Genomic DNA, 16617 nt, shown 5'->3' on the forward strand with positions numbered 1-16617 from the left:
AATGCCTGCTGTTCTGTCCCAGAGTGAGGAAGTCTTGGGTTCAAGTCCTGACTCTTGGCTGTGTGACCTTGGAGAACTTTAGAAGTTTCTGGGGTGCAGAGCAGGTGCTGGCCTTCCCTGGTAGAAGGAAGGGTGATCACCTCCTAAGAATAGCCCACCTGTATATAATAACTGAGGCAGCTCGATAGCTCAGGATAGAGCACTGGGCCTGGAGTGAGGAAGACCTGAGTTCAGATCTGGCCTCAGATACTGACTAGCTGGGTGACCTAGGCAAGTCACATCACCCTGTTTGCCTCAGTTTCCTCATCTGTAAAATGAACTGGAGAAGGAAATGGCAGACTGCTCCAGTATCTCTGCCAAGAAAACCCAGAAGGGTCAAGAAGAACCAGACACAGCTGAGGACTAAGCACCAGTATTATAATGACAGCACCTAACAATATATAATCACACTCATGATGGGATAGGGATTGGAGCTGTGGCTTCATTAGGGACCTCCCAGGTGAGGAAAGCTCCCCTACCAGTGCCGGTGGCAGCTGGTCACTCAGTCTTGGTGATGCCGGCTCCTTGGGATGGAGGGTGGGGAGATGCAGAGGAGTGCCAAGGGATCCCCGGCTCTCTCCTCCCTGTGCCCAGGCGCAGAGGTACATCACGCAGCTGAAGGGCCAGGTGAACGGGCTGGAGGCTGAGCTGGAGGAACAGCGCAAGCAGAAGCAGAAAGCGTTGGTGGACAACGAGCAGCTGAGGGACGAGCTGGAGCAGCTGAAGAAGGCTGGGCTGGAGCACGCACGGGTCCAGGGACTCTACCAGGAGGCCGAGAGTAGGTCCTGGCCTGGGCTGGGGCGGGGGTGGTGAGGGGGCTGAGCAGAGTAGCGTACACACATACACAATACATACATATATACATATATATACATATACACACACACCCAACACCCACGCTCCCTCACCATATGATGAGGGGCCTCTCCCACTCCCAGGGCAGTCCCTGGGTCCCCTGCCATTATCTCCTGGGGAGAGCCTGGGGGGCAGACCCATATGCCAACTCCTGCAGTGATCCAGGTGAGGTAGCAGTGTTTTTTCAGGACAGAAGAGACCTGGTTCTAGGCAGGACACAGGGTAGACTGAAGATTAGTGTGAGGGGGATAATGGGGGGGTTGCGATCTGTTGGAGGAGCTGGGATGGAATGGGCTCATTTGTGCGGGTGGAAAGGTTATCCTTGGTCAGGAGAGAACCCTCCTCATCATGGGAGATGGTAAAGGAGGAGAGAGGGATGGAAGGGATATGAATGGGGGTAGAACCTCAGATATTTACCGTCCGTGTGACCCTGCACAAGTCACCTAACACCTCTCAACCTCTGTTTCCTCATCTGTACAATGGGGGTGGTGATAACTGCACCTGCCTCCCAGGGTGCTTGTGAGGTTCAAATGAAATAACATGCATCTGTAAAACTCTCTCTAAATGCGATCTATTACCTTAACCAAAGAAGCGAGGAGGGCACATTTCCCTGCCCCCCCCCTCCCCAACCAAGCCTGAGGTTGGTGGTTACAGTGACCCACCTTCAGCGTTATGTGAGCATGTTTTTGTTCACGTTACCGTGGTCATTTTCTCGAGAAGGGTGGCATGTGAGCACACTGCCCTCCCCAACCTGTCCTCACCGTGCTTTTTTTTCCAGAGAAGGCCAGTGCAACTGAGGCTCGGTACACCAAGCTGAAGGAGAAACACAGTGAGCTCATCAACATCCATGCTGAGCTCCTCAGAAAGGTACAGGCAGCTGCCTCTGTCCCCCAGCTCAGGGGGACCCGTTGTATCCAGGGCAGCATGCAGGGCCCTTGGGTCACTGTAGGTCATTTGAGGGGTGACCTCAGCCAAGCTGCTGCCAAGCTATAAGCAAAAATAAAACTAGATTTGGCGTGGGTCAGTAAAGCACCTACTGTGTGCCAAAGCACTGTGCTAAACGCTGAGATACAATGAAAAACAAAAAGCGTGGGAGACAACATGCAAGTTACCATGTACACCAATCAGGCAAGCTTTTACAAAGCACCCTCCCTTGGCCAGTCACTGGAGGTGGTTGGAGACAGGCCAGTGGCAGGCTTCCTCAGGGGTGACCATGTTCTCCCTCCCTGTCGAGCCCAGAATGCGGATACTGCCAAGCAGCTGACTGTGACCCAGCAGAGCCAGGAGGAGGTGGCCCGGGTAAAGGAGCAGCTGGCCTTCCAGATGGAGCAGGTGAAGCGTGAATCGGAGATGAAGGTATGTGTCTCCCACCCACACTCTCCTTGGGGATCCCCAGGGGGGAGGGGCCTCCCCTGCCCAAGCCCCCAAAACATCCTTCCCTGGTCCCCGATTGGGATGTGAAAAGACCTCCAATGTCAGAGCTGCCCCCATGCTCAGTGTCCCCCTCCTTGGTGGCCCCCTGCCCTGGGTGACATGTTCTCCTGTCCCAGTTAGAGGACCAGAGTTACCAGCTGGAAAAGCTAAAGAGAGAGCTGGACGCCAAAGCAGGAGAGCTGATCCAGGTCCAGGAGACACTGAGCCACAAGGAGCAGGTAGGAGACCCTGGGAGGGTAGAGGCTGTCGTTATACCCATTTTACAGATGAGAGAGTGGTTAAGTGAGTCAAGGTTGGATTTGAACTCAGGTCTTCAAGTCTCCAAGGACAGTGTTCCACTTAGCTGCCTTAAAGAACATTTGTAACCAACTTGGGAGGCTATGCTGTGCCTAAATAAGCATTGTGCAAGCAAGGGAGTGAAGAAGGGGAAAGATTGAACACACACATACACACACACAAACACACACATAAAGGAGCTCTAGGAAAATTTGGGGAAATGACTCTTGCATGTGGAGGTCAGAGAAGGCTATATAGAGGGGAAAGGGACAGCTGAACTGATCTTTGAAGGAAGCTGAAGATTCTGAAAGGAGGGAGGGCATCCCAGGCATGAGGCACAGCCTGTACAAAAGTATGGAGGTGAGAGATGGCAAGTTGAGTTCAGGACTCGACTGATAATCTAGTTTGGCCGTAATGTAGAATGTATGATAGGGATGGGTAGAAGTCAGATTGTGGAGGACTTGAATGCCAGCCTGAGTTTATTTTTATTCTAGAGGCAATAGGGAGCCAGGACAGCATTACATAGTAGAATTAAGTCCTGGGCCTAGAGTCGGAGCATGAGTGCTCTACCCCTTACCACCCTTGGGACCTTGGACGAGTCATTGAAAGCCCTCTCTGGTCTCAGCTTCCTCTTCTGTTAAATGAAGAGGTTAGATGGCCTCCATGGTCCTGTAATACTGGGCCATTGTGCTGCTCTGTGCCTCAGTTTCCCCATAGGTAAAAAGGGGGTTGGGCTCTCTGCCCTCCATCTCTCTCCAGTCCACATCACATGAGGGTCGGCGTCCCTTTTGGTTCTGACAAGAGCAGCCTTTGAGGTTCCCCCAGCATCCCCTGGGGAGAGAGGACAGGAATGTAGCTGAGAAGTGAGGCGGGGATCTTACTCCAGTTGGGTGTGGATGGATCGCCCCCTGGTGGAAGAACCTGTGCTAGGCCACCAAAGGCAATGAGCCGGGCCTGGCCAGGTGGATATAGCAAGACCCAGGTTTAGATCCTCCTTCAGAGACTTTCTAATTGGGCCGCTGGTCCAGGCTGTCTGCACTTCCCTTTTCCTCACCTGAAAAATGGGGATCACAATCCCCATAGAGTTGTTGTGGGGCCTGGGCCCAAGTCCTGCCTCTGACCCTTACCAGCTGTGTGACTTGTGAGTGTCACTTAACCTCTGAGCCTCAGTTTCCCCGCTTGTAAAATGGGGATGTCAGAGAGGCAAGCCCGGAGCTAGGAACGCCTGAGCTCAAGTCCTGCCACTAAAGTATGTGGGCTGCATTACCTAAGGCAGGTCACTTGACCCATCAGTGCCCTGGGCAGCTCTCATCAAGACTTTGGAGTGGCAGAGAAGATAGCAACCTACCATGGGAGAAAGAGTTTCCTCCTCTGGGAGTTCTCTACTTTCATGGCATCCTGGTCAATCAAAAAGTACATATGAAAGACTGACCAGATGGATGAAAGAAAAGGCATTAATTAAGCCCTTACTGCATACCAAGTGCCCAGGATCCAACTAGGAAAAGGAAAGCAAGACAGTCAGTGGCCAGGAGGAGCTGCTGTTCCAAGGAGCCTGAAATGTGTAGAAAGCACCAAATAAATACCAGTTGGGAGGATTGTGGTCCCTGCTCCCGGGGGGCTCTTTTGGAGAGGAGAAAAGGGGCTGTGAGCAGATGAGGATATGGATACACACAGGGATAGTTACGTTTTACACGTATATTCTCATCTGCTGTCTCTGTCATGAAAGGAATTGTGTGTGTGTGTTTGTGTGTAGATATGTTTGTGTGTGTATGTGTGTGTATGTGTAGACACACATATGGGAGGAGAGATCTCTACACATGTATATGTGTATCCATATGTATTTCTGTATCTGTATATATACATATGTAAATATATAAACTGGGATCTCTGAACTCCCACTTTAGGGGGTCAGTCAACAGACAAGCATTTTTAGGTGCCTACTATGTGCCAAGCACTGTGCTGAGCTCTGGGCCTGCTAAGTCAGTCCCTGCCCTCAAGGAGCTCATAGTCTAATGGGGAGACAGCAAGCTGCTACCAAAAAGATATAGATGAGATTAATTGAGAATCTCAATTCTCAATTGGGAAAGACATTGAGATTAAGGAGGATTAGAAAATGTGCCTCTCCCCCCTTCTCTCTCCCTCTCTCCCTCTCTCTGTCTCCTTCTCCCCTTCTCTCTCTCTCTGTCTCCCTCTCTCCCCCCTCCTCTCTCTCTGTCTCTCTCTCCCCTTCTCTCTCCCTCTCTCTCCCTCTCTCTGTCTCCTCCCCTTCTCTCTCTGTCTCTCTGTCTCCTCCCCTTCTCTCTCTCTCTGTCTCCCTCTCTCCCCCCTCCTCTCTCTCTGTCTCTCTCTCCCCTTCTCTCTCCCTCTCTCTCCCCTTCTCTCTCCCTCTCTCTCCCTCTCTCTGTCTCCTCCCCTTCTCTCTCTGTCTCTCTGTCTCCTCCCCTTCTCTCTCTCTCTGTCTCCCTCTCTCCCCCCTCCTCTCTCTCTGTCTCTCTCTCCCCTTATCTCTCCTCTCTCCTCTCTCTCTCTCCTTCCCTTCCTTTCCCTCCCCTCTTCTCTTCTCTCCCTCTTTCTTTCCCTCCTGTTTACTCTCTTATTTGAAAGGTTGTCTCATGCTGGAAGAGTTCCACTACACGGCCTCAGAAAGCTGCACTGGGGTCAGTGAGTGGAAGGTGCAGGTTTAAGCTTGCTCTAAGGACAAACTCTCCGTGCCAAAGGGGAATGAATGAGCTGTGTCAGTTAGAGGGTGGCTGGGTTCCCCTCACTCAAGGAGCCTGGATGGGGGTTGTAGAAGAGCCTCTTGGTCAGGCCCAGCTTGGCCTGGATGGCTGGGGACCCAGACAGGGTTGATGCTCTATGGCGTCAGAGACAGGGGATGGCAGGTATTGGGAAGGGCTCGGGGCTGAGCGGCAGAGCTGGCAGGACCAGCGCTTCACTCCATCTCCTGGGTGGGGGGTTTGCAGAGCGGATCCGAGCTGAGCTCCAAGCTGGATGCCCTCCATTTGGAAAAGGAGTCTCTGAGCAGCACAGTGAAGCAGCGGGAGGCCGAGCTGCAGTCTGCACAGAGCCTGGTGCAGGAGAAGGAGGCGGCCCTGAGCCGGGAGCAGGAACGGAGCAGCCGGGAGATTGGCGAGCTGCAGGGGAAGCTGGCAGAGAAGGTAACCCCTGCTCCCTGCCCCGTGGTAGGTGGGGAGCAACTTCTCTCCCCCAGGAAGCCTGCCTTTGGGGCAGTTTGCTTCACCTCTTAGACCTCAGTTTCCACATCTGTAAAATGAGGAAGTGGGACTAGATGGTTTCTGAGGTCTCTTCCAACTCTAGATCTAGGATCTTGTGATTCTCAAGCACTTTATTTTCCTGTGCCTCAGTTTTCTCATCTGTAAAATGACGAGGTTGGACTAGATGACCTCTGAGGTCCTACAGTCCTTTCCAGCCCTAGAGACAGGACCTCATGGTGTCTTTTCTGGTCCTCCTAGTCCTAATCTAGAGGTTTAAGGGACAGAGCAACTCTAGAGGGAAAGGGAGAGGACATGAGTGCCCCCTGGTGGTGAGTCACAAGTTTTGGGGAAGGAATCCTCTGTTGTTCTGCTTTAGAAGATGAGCCTGAGGTCTGAATGGGACAAAGGCATCTGCCCTTGTGGTGTAACAGAGCTCTTCCTGGTTGGGTGTCAGAAAACCTAGGTTTGAATCTCATTTCTGCCACCCTCTCTACCACCTATGTGACACTGGGCAAGTCACTTATTTTTTTTTTCCGTGCCTCAGTTTTCCTACTCTGTAAAATGAGGCAGTTGGAACACATATCCTCCTATGATCCCAATCTCCTCCTTCTGTGAAATATAACCCTGTGTATTGGGGAGAGCACTGGACTCAGAGTCCTATTCAGATCTTAGCTGGGTGACTTGGTGCAAATTTCTTAACTCCTCCGAGCATCCCTTTGCTTCACTATGAAATGAGGTCACTGGGCTAGATCACAAGTGTCAAAACCAGAGGGTTAGAACAGATTAAAATGATATTGGGAAATATTTAACAAAGTAGTTAAAAATAAGTAAAATATAGATAATGTTAATAGGTGGTTTTCTAAGTCAATATGCAGCCGGCAGGGATCCTCATGTAGAGTAGCATGGGCCCGGTGCCTTCCAGCCATCGTCAGTCAGTCCCCTCCACCTCCGTTTTCCATCTGCTGGATGGGGATGATCATAGCCCCCATTGCCTGCATGATTCTCCTTGTAAGCCGGGAGGTGCTTCATTGCTGTGGATGGCTTCTTCTTTCCCAGGAAGCCCAGCACCAGGGGCTGCAGCAGAGACTCCTGGACGAGCAGCTCTCCGTGCTCCAGAGTGCCGTGGCAGAGGCGGAGAACACTGTGAGGGATGCTGTGAGCAAGCTGGACGACCCCCTGCACCTGCGCTGCACCAGCTCTCCAGGTTGGGGAGGGAAGGAGGAACCACATCTGTGGGGGCCGGGCCCCTGCTTTTTGGTTTTGGGTGACGTTTTCTTGACACCTTTTAAGTTTTTACTCATCATTTCTGGAGACACCTTGTCCTTGTAGTAAAGGCCAGGGAGGGAAAAAGTGATTAAGCCAAGCCAACCAACATCAACCAGTATCAGACAGTGTATGTGCCCTTCCATACCCATAGTCCCCCACCTCTCTGACCAGAAGGAGGCAGTCCAGAGCCAAGACTGTTCACCTTAATTAACATATATAAATTATAATATTTAATTTAAATAAATTATTGTGTCCAAGGAAGTCTTTTGGCTTTGTCTCAGTGGTCTTTTCATTTCTCTTATTGTGGGCAGTGTATACAGCTGAGTGCCCATTAGTGCACGTAATGAATCATGTATATTCTAATAATTCATTATTAGAATTTGTCCTGCGTAGTTCCATTGGGCTAGAACCAATCACTATTTTTTATGTATTTATAACTTCCAGTAGCACTAACTCAAACACACGTGACTACTTTGTGGGATTCCTTATTTGCACTAATCAAGACCTCACTGTGTGTGTTTCCTGGTCTCACTTCCTTTCCTCTGCATCAGTTCAGATAGGTCTGCCATGCTTTTCTGTATCCATCATAGGGCATGGTGTGGTTCCCTTACATTCACAACCGTTTTGTTCAGGCGTTTCCCAGGGGATGGGCACCCACTCTGTCTCCAGATTTGGGCTAGCATACTCCACAGAGCTGGGTTTGAGAGGAAAGGTTGCAGGAAGCTAGCTTTCTCCAATCTAAAGGCCTCTGCTGGGCTGGGCTCTTTGGGGCTCATTACTCACCTGAGCCCCCTCTCTGGGTGCAGGTTGAAGTGGGTCCACACCACAGAAAGGTAGCTCCTAGAAGGGTCCCCAAGTTTGGCCAGGTCTGCAGCCACGATACTAGGAAGAAGCCTCAGCTGTTGGTCCTTTGTCCCTCATGTCCCCGTTCCCCCACCCCTCCCCCTGACCTATATTTCCAGATTACTTGGTGAGCCGGGCCCAGGCCGCTCTGGATGCCTTAAGTGCCCTGGAAAAGGGGCAGATGAAATATGTGGCCTCGATGACCGGTGAGTAGGAAGCAGGAGCACCCTCCCTTCATCTCCCCTCCCCCTGCGCCTCCCCCCTGGGCTCTCAGCTGTGGAGGGGGCAGGATTCTCAAGGACCTCAGGATTTGTCACCCCTGTCTCACCTTGAGGGCGAGACTGCAACCAGAGGCAGTCAGTAAGCATTTATTAAGCACCTGCTGTTTGCCAGACCCCAGGCTAAGTCCTAGGGGTGCAAAAAGAAACCCAAGACAGTCCTTGTCCTCAGGGTGCTCCCAGTCTAATGACCTTTTTTACTGCCACTGGTGGGCTGGAACACCCTGGGCCTTCCAGCTTCACTCACCCAGGCGGTCAATCAACAAGCATTTTTTAAGGACTCACTATGCTGCAAGCATTGTGTTCTGCCCTGGAGATAGAAAAACAAGCCAAGCAATCCCTGCTCCCAAGGACCTCACTTTCTTGTGGGAAAGATGGAGATGACGTGGACATGCATGGGGGGGTAGACGCTGGCTCAGTGCAGATCCTGGCCCCTGGGAGGGGATGTCTGTGTGCTAAGCACACAATATTGGGGCACCAGAAAAGGGCTTCCTGCTTTGTGCCAGGTCTGATGTCAGGCACTGGGGGCACATAGAAAAAATGAAATGGTTCCTGCCCTCAAGGTCTCATGTTCTCACATCCAAGGGGACGTTCAGATCTCTTGTTCCATCCTTAACCCCAGAGTTTAAAATAAAAAGTAGACTCTCTCAAGATGAAGAAAATCCCTCAATGACAGTTTCACCCAATCCTTTCACTGCCCCCAGAGAATCCAGTCCAACTATGTGGGCTTGAGGGAGAAATCAGTCCAGTTTCCACTTTGGCACTTCATTGTCACCTTTGCATTCCTCCACCTGTCTCTCTCTGTCTCTGTTTCTCTGTCTCTCTCCGTTTCTCTGTCTCTCTCTCTCTCTCTCTGTTTCCGTCTTTCTTTGTCTCTGTCTCATCTCTCTGTGTCTCTGTCTCTTTCCCTTTCCATTTTCACAGACTCTTCTACCCTGGTGGCAGCGCTGGCCCAGTTTTCCCACCTGGCTGCAGACACCATCATCAATGGGAGCGCCACCGCACATCTGGCTCCCACAGACCATGCTGACCGTAAGTGGCAGGCTTTCTCCGTGTCCACCTCCCTGCAGACCCTCTGGGTTGGGCCCTGGAGCAGCTTGTGGAGATAGAATATGACGGAGAGAGCGTCGGGCTCAGTCTCAGGAAGATCAGCTTCCTCTCCAGCCTCAGACCCTCAGGGCCTCAGTTTCTGCAGCTGTGAAATGGAGTCATTCTCAGCATGTTCATTGCTGTGTTGTGAGGAGCAGTTGATAGAATAGTGTGTGAAAAGAGGTCTGCAAGCCTTAAGTCAAAATGCATCACCTTCAATTACTCTGCTTGAGCCTGGGCTCACAATGTGGTTCCAGGAGCTGGGCTTCTGGGAGGCCAACCTGGGAGCTCAGCCCTGCTCTGACCATCGTACTCTGCCTCTCCTTTCCATCCCTGTGCCATAGCTTGATCTGATTCCCTCCCCCTTTTCAAAATCCTGCTCAGATGTCAAAGAAGTCCTCATCAAACAGGGTTACAGAATTTTAAAGGGATCTCAGCCCATATGCCAAAGGAGTCCCCACTCTAACCTCCTCAAGTGACAATCCGGCCTCTGCTTGGAGGCCTCCAAGGACACAGTGCACCAAACTCTGGGTCTGAAGTCGGGAAGACCTGAGTTCAATCTGACTGTGTGACTCTGGGCAAGTCACTTCCCCTGTGCCTGCCTCTGTTTCCTCACCTGTAAAATAGAGATAACAATAGAACCTGCCTCCCAGGGGGATTACTAAGGATCAAATGAGATGACACGCATAAATTGCTTTGCAAACCTTAAAGATCATGGTGGTGCTGTTATTAATAATTATTATAATTATGCAGACCATTGGGCCAATTTCTTAGCTCTTCTTAAGATCACTAGAGTAAACAGGACTGGGTTCAAGTCCCATTTGCTACCTATGTTGCCTCAAGCATGGGACCTCGGTGAGCCTGTTTCCCCTTCTGTAACATGAGCATAGTACTACGTACCCTAGCCGTGTAATGGTCTGGCTTTGTCCAGGATCAGCCTCCTACTGGGCCCTGCAAGGGTGAGGGGTCAGTCAGAAGCAGAACACTTTTGAGGATGGATGGGGTGAAAGGACAGAGAAAACAATAAATGAGGGGATAGGATGGAGGGAAATACAATTAGCAAAAGTAACTGTGAAAGAAATGCTGAAGCTAGTTTCTCTGCTAACGGCCTCGTTTCTCAGTCATAGAGAGCTAAATTGTATTTGTAAAAAATAAAAGCCATTCCCCAATTGGTAAATGATCAAACCGAGTTCAGATCAGTCAACGATGCTGCCTCTGACAGGCCCTGGCAGCGTGACCCCAGCCAGATGATCTCACTTGTCAGTGCCCCGGCTGGCCACCAACTGACAGCCAGTTTTAAGTCTGTGCTGACAGCAGGTTTCCCATCCGCATCAGTGTCCACACCACGGATCTCCAGCACCAGTGGGACTGCAGATCTCCTGCACCGGTGGCCAAAAGAATCCTGGGCCACTTGCTGGAGGAGTTGTGTAGTAGAAGCCTGTTCTCAAGGGTGCGGAGTCATCACATCCTTATTGTGATCAATATTATCGCTGCCTGATTTCTCCTGTAGGGCTGACGGACACGTGCAGGGACTGTGGGACCCAGAGCCTGGAGTACCTGGGCCTGCTCAAGGACAGGCAGTCTCTGAAACAGGCTGACCCCAGCCAGATGAGGGGCCCCCTCCAGGACATCCTTGAGCTGGGACAGGTGAGGAAGCAGAGGGCGCAGACCTGGCTCATGCTTGGAAGCAGGGACCCGCTTGGTGGTGATAGTCAGAAGGACATGGGCTCTGACCCTGGCTGGGCCACTATTTAGAAGCCATGTGACCCTGCTCAGATAGCTTTGACAGACTGCAGTACGTAAAAGGGAAATCCTAATTCTCCTGAACATGAGCCCTTCCTTTGAAGGGACTGGGCACCTCCCTTGTCACCCTGAATCACATCCCAACCCTCCCCCCAACAGGAGCTTAAGCCCAAAAGTCTGGATGTACGGCAGGAGGAGCTTGGTGACTTGGTGGACAAAGAGATGGCTGCCACATCTGCCGCCATTGAAAACGCTGTTCGACGGATTGAGGTGAGAGTCGGGGTCCACCCTTTCACCTCCAATCCCCTTACGGTGTGTGGCTAGGCCTGACTGAGCAACTGTCCGAGACACTTGTAAGCTAGGAGGATGACCTCAGCCTGAACTCCCTTTTCACTGTTACATTCTGGCCAAAGGGACCAGATACTCCTCTCCCCCATCTTCCAGTGAAGTGTTAGGGACCAGGACTCCCTGACTGGTCCTCAGTACAGTGCACGGCCACCTTCCTCTGGGCTGCTTGGCGACTTTTCCTAGGCTCGATGGGACCACACGGAGGAAAGCTGGGTTTGCTCAGAAGCATCGGGATCCTCCACTGAGGCTCGGATGAGACAGTGTTTGTAGAAGTCCTTTGCAGACCTTATAGCACTAGTCTCAGTGTCCCCATCTGTCACATAGAAAGGGCTGGACTGTGTGAGCTCCCGCGAGCTCCCCCTCAGCCCTTCTTGTCGGTCCCCAGGATATGATGAACCAGGCACGAAACGAGACTTCGGGGGTGAAGCTGGAAGTGAATGAGAGGTGAGGGGCCCCCACTTCCTGCTCCCTAATCCTGGATTGTTGCTTTGGTCACCCCTTCCCTTGGTACAGTGTCAGCCCGTGCTGAGTCCTGCAAGAGGGGAGGTTTGGGGTGGGGTGTGGGGGGCACTTTTCAATCAGTCATGATTGTGGATCAGAAGGAACTTGGCTTCAGACCACAGTCCAACCTGGTGGGGTGTCTCCCTCTTCTTTCTAGGATTCTCAACTCTTGTACCGACCTCATGAAGGTAACCAAGGAATCACCTCCCCCCATGGGTGGTGGTCTTATAGCTTTGAGAGGGGAATGGGAGGGAGGTGTCCCTCTCTGTGGCTGGCCCACTCCAGAGTAAAACACGATTCTTGACTTTGCCAGGCCATCCGACTGCTGGTGACAACATCCACCAGCCTGCAGAAGGAGATCGTGGAGAGCGGGAGGGTGAGTCCAGAGGGAGTCCATCCGGAGAGGGAAGAGGCTGGGTGGGCCTGGGGAATGCAGGGTGCAGGCCCTTGGAGCTATCTATGCATGCCTGATGTGTATGGCCCGTATTTCCTGCTTTCTTTGAGGTTCAAATCAGGGCCCTCCTCCTCTAGGAAGCCTCCCAACTGGTCATAAGCCAGAGTATCCGAACCAGTGGAGGCCTCCATGGCTCCGCCTGGCTTAGCAGTGTTTCTGGAGCTGAGAATGACCCAGGAGCAAAGGAAAATGATAGATAGCCCTGTGGTTTAGAAGGGACACCTTCAAAGTTTTGAGGTTTGGGGCTTTTTTTTTAGAAACCTCATTTGAAAAGATAGAAAATGGGACCCCTAAGGTAGGAGCGCATGTGCCCCTGTATCCCCCTGCACACTTTTGTCAGCTTTGCCCTCCTGTCCTGTACCTACTTGTCTGTCATACCATGTGAGCCCCTTAATGACTGGCATTGTTTGGACCGTTAAGTACCTGATGTGGCATGTGGCACCCAGTAGACACTTAGTGCTGGTTGGATTGGATTGTCCAGGTCAAGTAATACATAGAACCGAGCTTCCTGTAGGCCGGAGGCCGGTGGCTTTGCCCGTAACCACTGCCCCACCCCACCTTAAGAAATGTTCCCTGGCCCCCCTTCTCCTCAGCTTCCTCTAAAGCCCTCAAGGAGATGGGAGTCTTAAACAGCATCATAGGGTGACAGATTTATAGCTTCCATAGAGTCCTGTCCCCCTCCTCTTTTATTTTACAGATGAGGAAACTGAGGCAGAGAAAGACAGTTACCAGTCCAGGGTCCTATCCCTAATAAAGCCAGCCCTGTTATCCAGGCAGCTAGGGTAAGAGGGAATGACATAGTGGGGCCGTTTTGGACCTGCAATCAGTAAGACGTGGCTGTTCAGAGCCTGCCTCTGACACTTCTGAGTCTCTGTTTCCTCATCTGTAAAATGACATTTCAAGCAGCATCTACCTCCCAGGTTGTGACAAGTCTTGAATGAGAGCGATACATATGTATCTTGTTACAATTGTTACTAACTGTATTTGGTCCAGACTATGACTTCATCCATGGGAGAAGTCCCAGGTGTAGAAACTCCCTCCACCACTGCAGATACCAGCTCATCTGCAGTTGGTCTGCTAGGAGAGTTGTTGGGGACTCCGAAAAGTTATTTGTCCAGTATCTGCTGGCCAGTCAGCGTCGAGAGTGAAGACTTGAAGGCGGCCCTTGTTAGCTGTCTAGCCAGCCTCCTGTTGGCAACACTAGCCTGCCTGTGCTAGAATCCTGGCTCTAGCGCTTTAGAGGAACTCCGAGGCTCTCTCGTCTAATCTCCCAGTTTTACAGATCAGAAACCGAGGCCCAAGGAGGTGAAGTAATTTGCCACAGGGCGCTCAGGCAGTTCCTGAGACAGAGGTGGCATCATCTTTCCCCACCTCCTGCCCCCTTCTCATTTTCCCCTTAGAGTTGATGATCAATTGATTGAGACTTTCTCATCCCAACTGAATTAGACTTTAGAATAAAAACAGAAGATGAAATGAAATAAATAATTATTTTTTAAAATTGCATACGTATGTCATCAGCATCACTATTTAAAATAGTAAGTAGTCCAGATGTCATCTTTTTTGGACCCTGTAGGGTGTTACAGCAATAGAACGGTTTTATTAAGCACCTACTGTGGGCCAGGAGCTGGGGGTACGGAGACAGAAACCAGTCTCTGCCCCTGAGGAGCTTACTTTAGAACTAGGTGATGCTGAGGGTCATTCCCTGTCCCCTTGCCCCAGTGACTGAGTCCCCCATCTTGAGAATAAAAAGTCTGAGGGGCTTGAGACACCTTTGGGCCTCCCCCCATTGACTGAGCTTGTCTTGTCTGCCTATCGCCACCAGGGGGCAGCCACCCAGCAGGAATTCTATGCCAAGAACTCACGCTGGACTGAAGGCCTCATCTCGGCATCCAAGGCTGTGGGCTGGGCGGCCACCCAGCTGGTGTAGGTCCAGGCGGGGAGAGGGGGGGAAGGTCGTGGCGAGGCTTCTGGCTGCCTGGGTGGGAAAAACAACTTCGGCTCCCCCCCTCCCCCCCCGCTCTGGCATCGTTGGCCTAGGCGGGGAGAAGGAAGCCTGGTGCAGCCAGCTGGGCTCATGGGTTCAGATCAGAGCCCAAAGGAACCCGAGAAGCAGTTTGCCAAGGCCACACCGCTAGCCAGTGTTAAAGGGGAGATTTGAACCCAGGGCCTCAGATCTGGGGCTTTTTCCATGAACCCCATGTTACACATGAGGAAACTGAGGCCCAGAGGTGTGTAGTGACTTGGCCAATGTCTCACAGCTAGTATCAAAGAGGGGATTCCAAGCCAGGTTTTCTGGTTCAGAATTCAATGATTTTTCCACTGTCTCACTCATGAGCTGTGACTGACTTAGGAAGCTTCGGTATCTGCCATCCGTGGGTGACCAACCCCTGGCAGATTATGTGTGGGCATGCCTAGCCACCCCAGCTGGAAGCTTAGGTATCTGCCATCCGTGGGTGACCAACCCCTGGCAGATTACGTGTGGGCATGCCTAACCACCCCCAGCTCATTGTGTGTGCACACGCACGCACACCACACACAGAGACATGCACACCACACACATTTACACGCATACCACACACACAGACACACACACCACACACAGACACACACCACCCACATACACATGCACACCACACACATACACACACACCACATGCACACGCACACCACATGCACACGCACACCACATACCACATGCACATGCACACCACACACACACACACACACACACACACACACACAAACACTAGCCTGATGATGTGCTTCTCTTCTGATCAGACCACATACAGAGTCTCGGGTTTACTTCTGAGCCCCACAGTCTAGGAAAAGACGTTGATAAAACAGGGAAGGAGGGTGACCAGAAGAGCCTTGAATCCATGACCAGTGGATGGGGGGAGATAGGAGCCATGGGGGTGGTTTGACCCCAGAAATGAGGCCTAGCTGTCCTCAAGCAATTTGAGTGGCTGCCTCAGTTTCCCTGACCTTGCTCTGAGGTTTCTACCCTTGCAGCCCCAGAGTGGCTGCTGCTGCTTGGGGAGCGAGTCTGGGCCACTTAGTTACAGGTGTGAGCCTATCTGTGGTGTCAGGCCTGGTCTTGCCCGGCTGTCAGACAGACAAAGCCAGCAGACCAGCCTCAGAAGTCTGGGCAGAGAGGATGAGCCACTCATTCCCACAGTTCTGTTCTTGTTGGTGGAAGGAAGGGAGGGCATTTAGCCTAGAGGAGAAATGAATTTAGGGGACAAGGTAGCCATCTGATGTCTTCAAGTATCAGATATTGGCTGCCTTGTCCTGCAGGCCTCAGTAGGCAGAAGTAGGAGCAGATGGTCCAGAAAGTTTGAGATCAAAGCCTGTTCCAGGTATTTATTAGCTAGATGACCCTGGGCAAGTCACTGAAGTGCTCTGAGTTGCCTCAGTTTCCTAACCTGTAAAATAGTTCCAAGTTTGTGGCTTCTTGAGGTCCATTCCAGCTCTTAGTGACCATGATTCCAGTTGCGAGGGGGCAGATTTAGGCTTGATGTCATTAGTGAGAGCTGTCCCAGAAGGCTGCCTAGAATGATAGTGAGCTCCCTGTCGTTAGAGGTCTTTGGACAGAGGCTGGCCTAGCATTGTTGGGAATGTGGGAGTGGGGCTTCTTGGGGAGCTCCGAGCCTCTGTGTGATTCTCTGCCCCTCTCCAGGGAGTCTGCTGACAAGGTGGTTCTGCACACTGGGAAATATGAGGAGCTCATCGTCTGTTCCCACGAGATCGCGGCCAGCACAGCCCAACTAGTGGCTGCCTCTAAGGTGAGGCCCTGAGTACCACCTCCCACAAGGTCTCCTGGTCTTGGGCAGGGCTGCCCAGGGACCCATCCGATGACTTTGCCGAGATCTTGCCTTCTTTAGCCAGAGAATTACCTCATCAGGGCTTTAGATTAAGGCAGGAAGAGACCTTCAATCTAGAAATCTAATGTGATCCTTTTAATTCAAAGCTGAGAAAACAGAGGGGCCGCAAAGCTGAGTGGAGAGAGAGCATGGAACTTGGAGTCTATAAGACCTGGGTTCATATTCTTTCTCCAGCGGTATCACCTTGGCTAATTCACTTCCCCTCTCTGTGCCTGTTTCCTCATTTATAAAAAGAGGGAATTGCACCAGATGGCCTGTGAGCTCCCTTCCCATGCTAGACCTAAGATCCTCAGAGGTTCACGGAGAGGTGACTCGTCCAAGATTCCACAGGAAGTGGATTCGCGCCCAGGGGTTCTGAGTGCAGATTCAGGGCACTTCTCTTTTTTTCCTTTATA

At 51.7% G+C, this 16617-nt stretch overlaps 1 protein-coding gene across 3 annotated transcripts in view; it reads left to right on the forward strand.

The window, feature by feature from the left end:
• HIP1R (huntingtin interacting protein 1 related) overlaps window positions 1-16617 on the forward strand; it is a 73961-nt gene that overhangs the window by 52633 nt on the left and 4711 nt on the right. For 2 of the 3 annotated variants that reach the window (XM_072600608.1, XM_072600609.1), the window contains 15 exons: window positions 634-817; window positions 1673-1761; window positions 2134-2250; window positions 2445-2546; window positions 5568-5762; window positions 6876-7023; window positions 8048-8134; window positions 9131-9238; window positions 10806-10942; window positions 11198-11308; window positions 11772-11830; window positions 12045-12075; window positions 12201-12263; window positions 14164-14264; window positions 16018-16123. In XM_072600608.1, coding sequence (XP_072456709.1) covers window positions 634-817; window positions 1673-1761; window positions 2134-2250; window positions 2445-2546; window positions 5568-5762; window positions 6876-7023; window positions 8048-8134; window positions 9131-9238; window positions 10806-10942; window positions 11198-11308; window positions 11772-11830; window positions 12045-12075; window positions 12201-12263; window positions 14164-14264; window positions 16018-16123 — 1638 coding nt within the window. The remainder of the gene's footprint in view (window positions 1-633; window positions 818-1672; window positions 1762-2133; window positions 2251-2444; window positions 2547-5567; window positions 5763-6875; window positions 7024-8047; window positions 8135-9130; window positions 9239-10805; window positions 10943-11197; window positions 11309-11771; window positions 11831-12044; window positions 12076-12200; window positions 12264-14163; window positions 14265-16017; window positions 16124-16617) is intronic. The other variant, XR_011965402.1, reaches the window with a different exon arrangement.

This window comes from Notamacropus eugenii, chromosome 4 (assembly GCF_028372415.1).
Source record: "Notamacropus eugenii isolate mMacEug1 chromosome 4, mMacEug1.pri_v2, whole genome shotgun sequence".
Lineage (NCBI taxonomy): Eukaryota > Metazoa > Chordata > Mammalia > Diprotodontia > Macropodidae > Notamacropus > Notamacropus eugenii.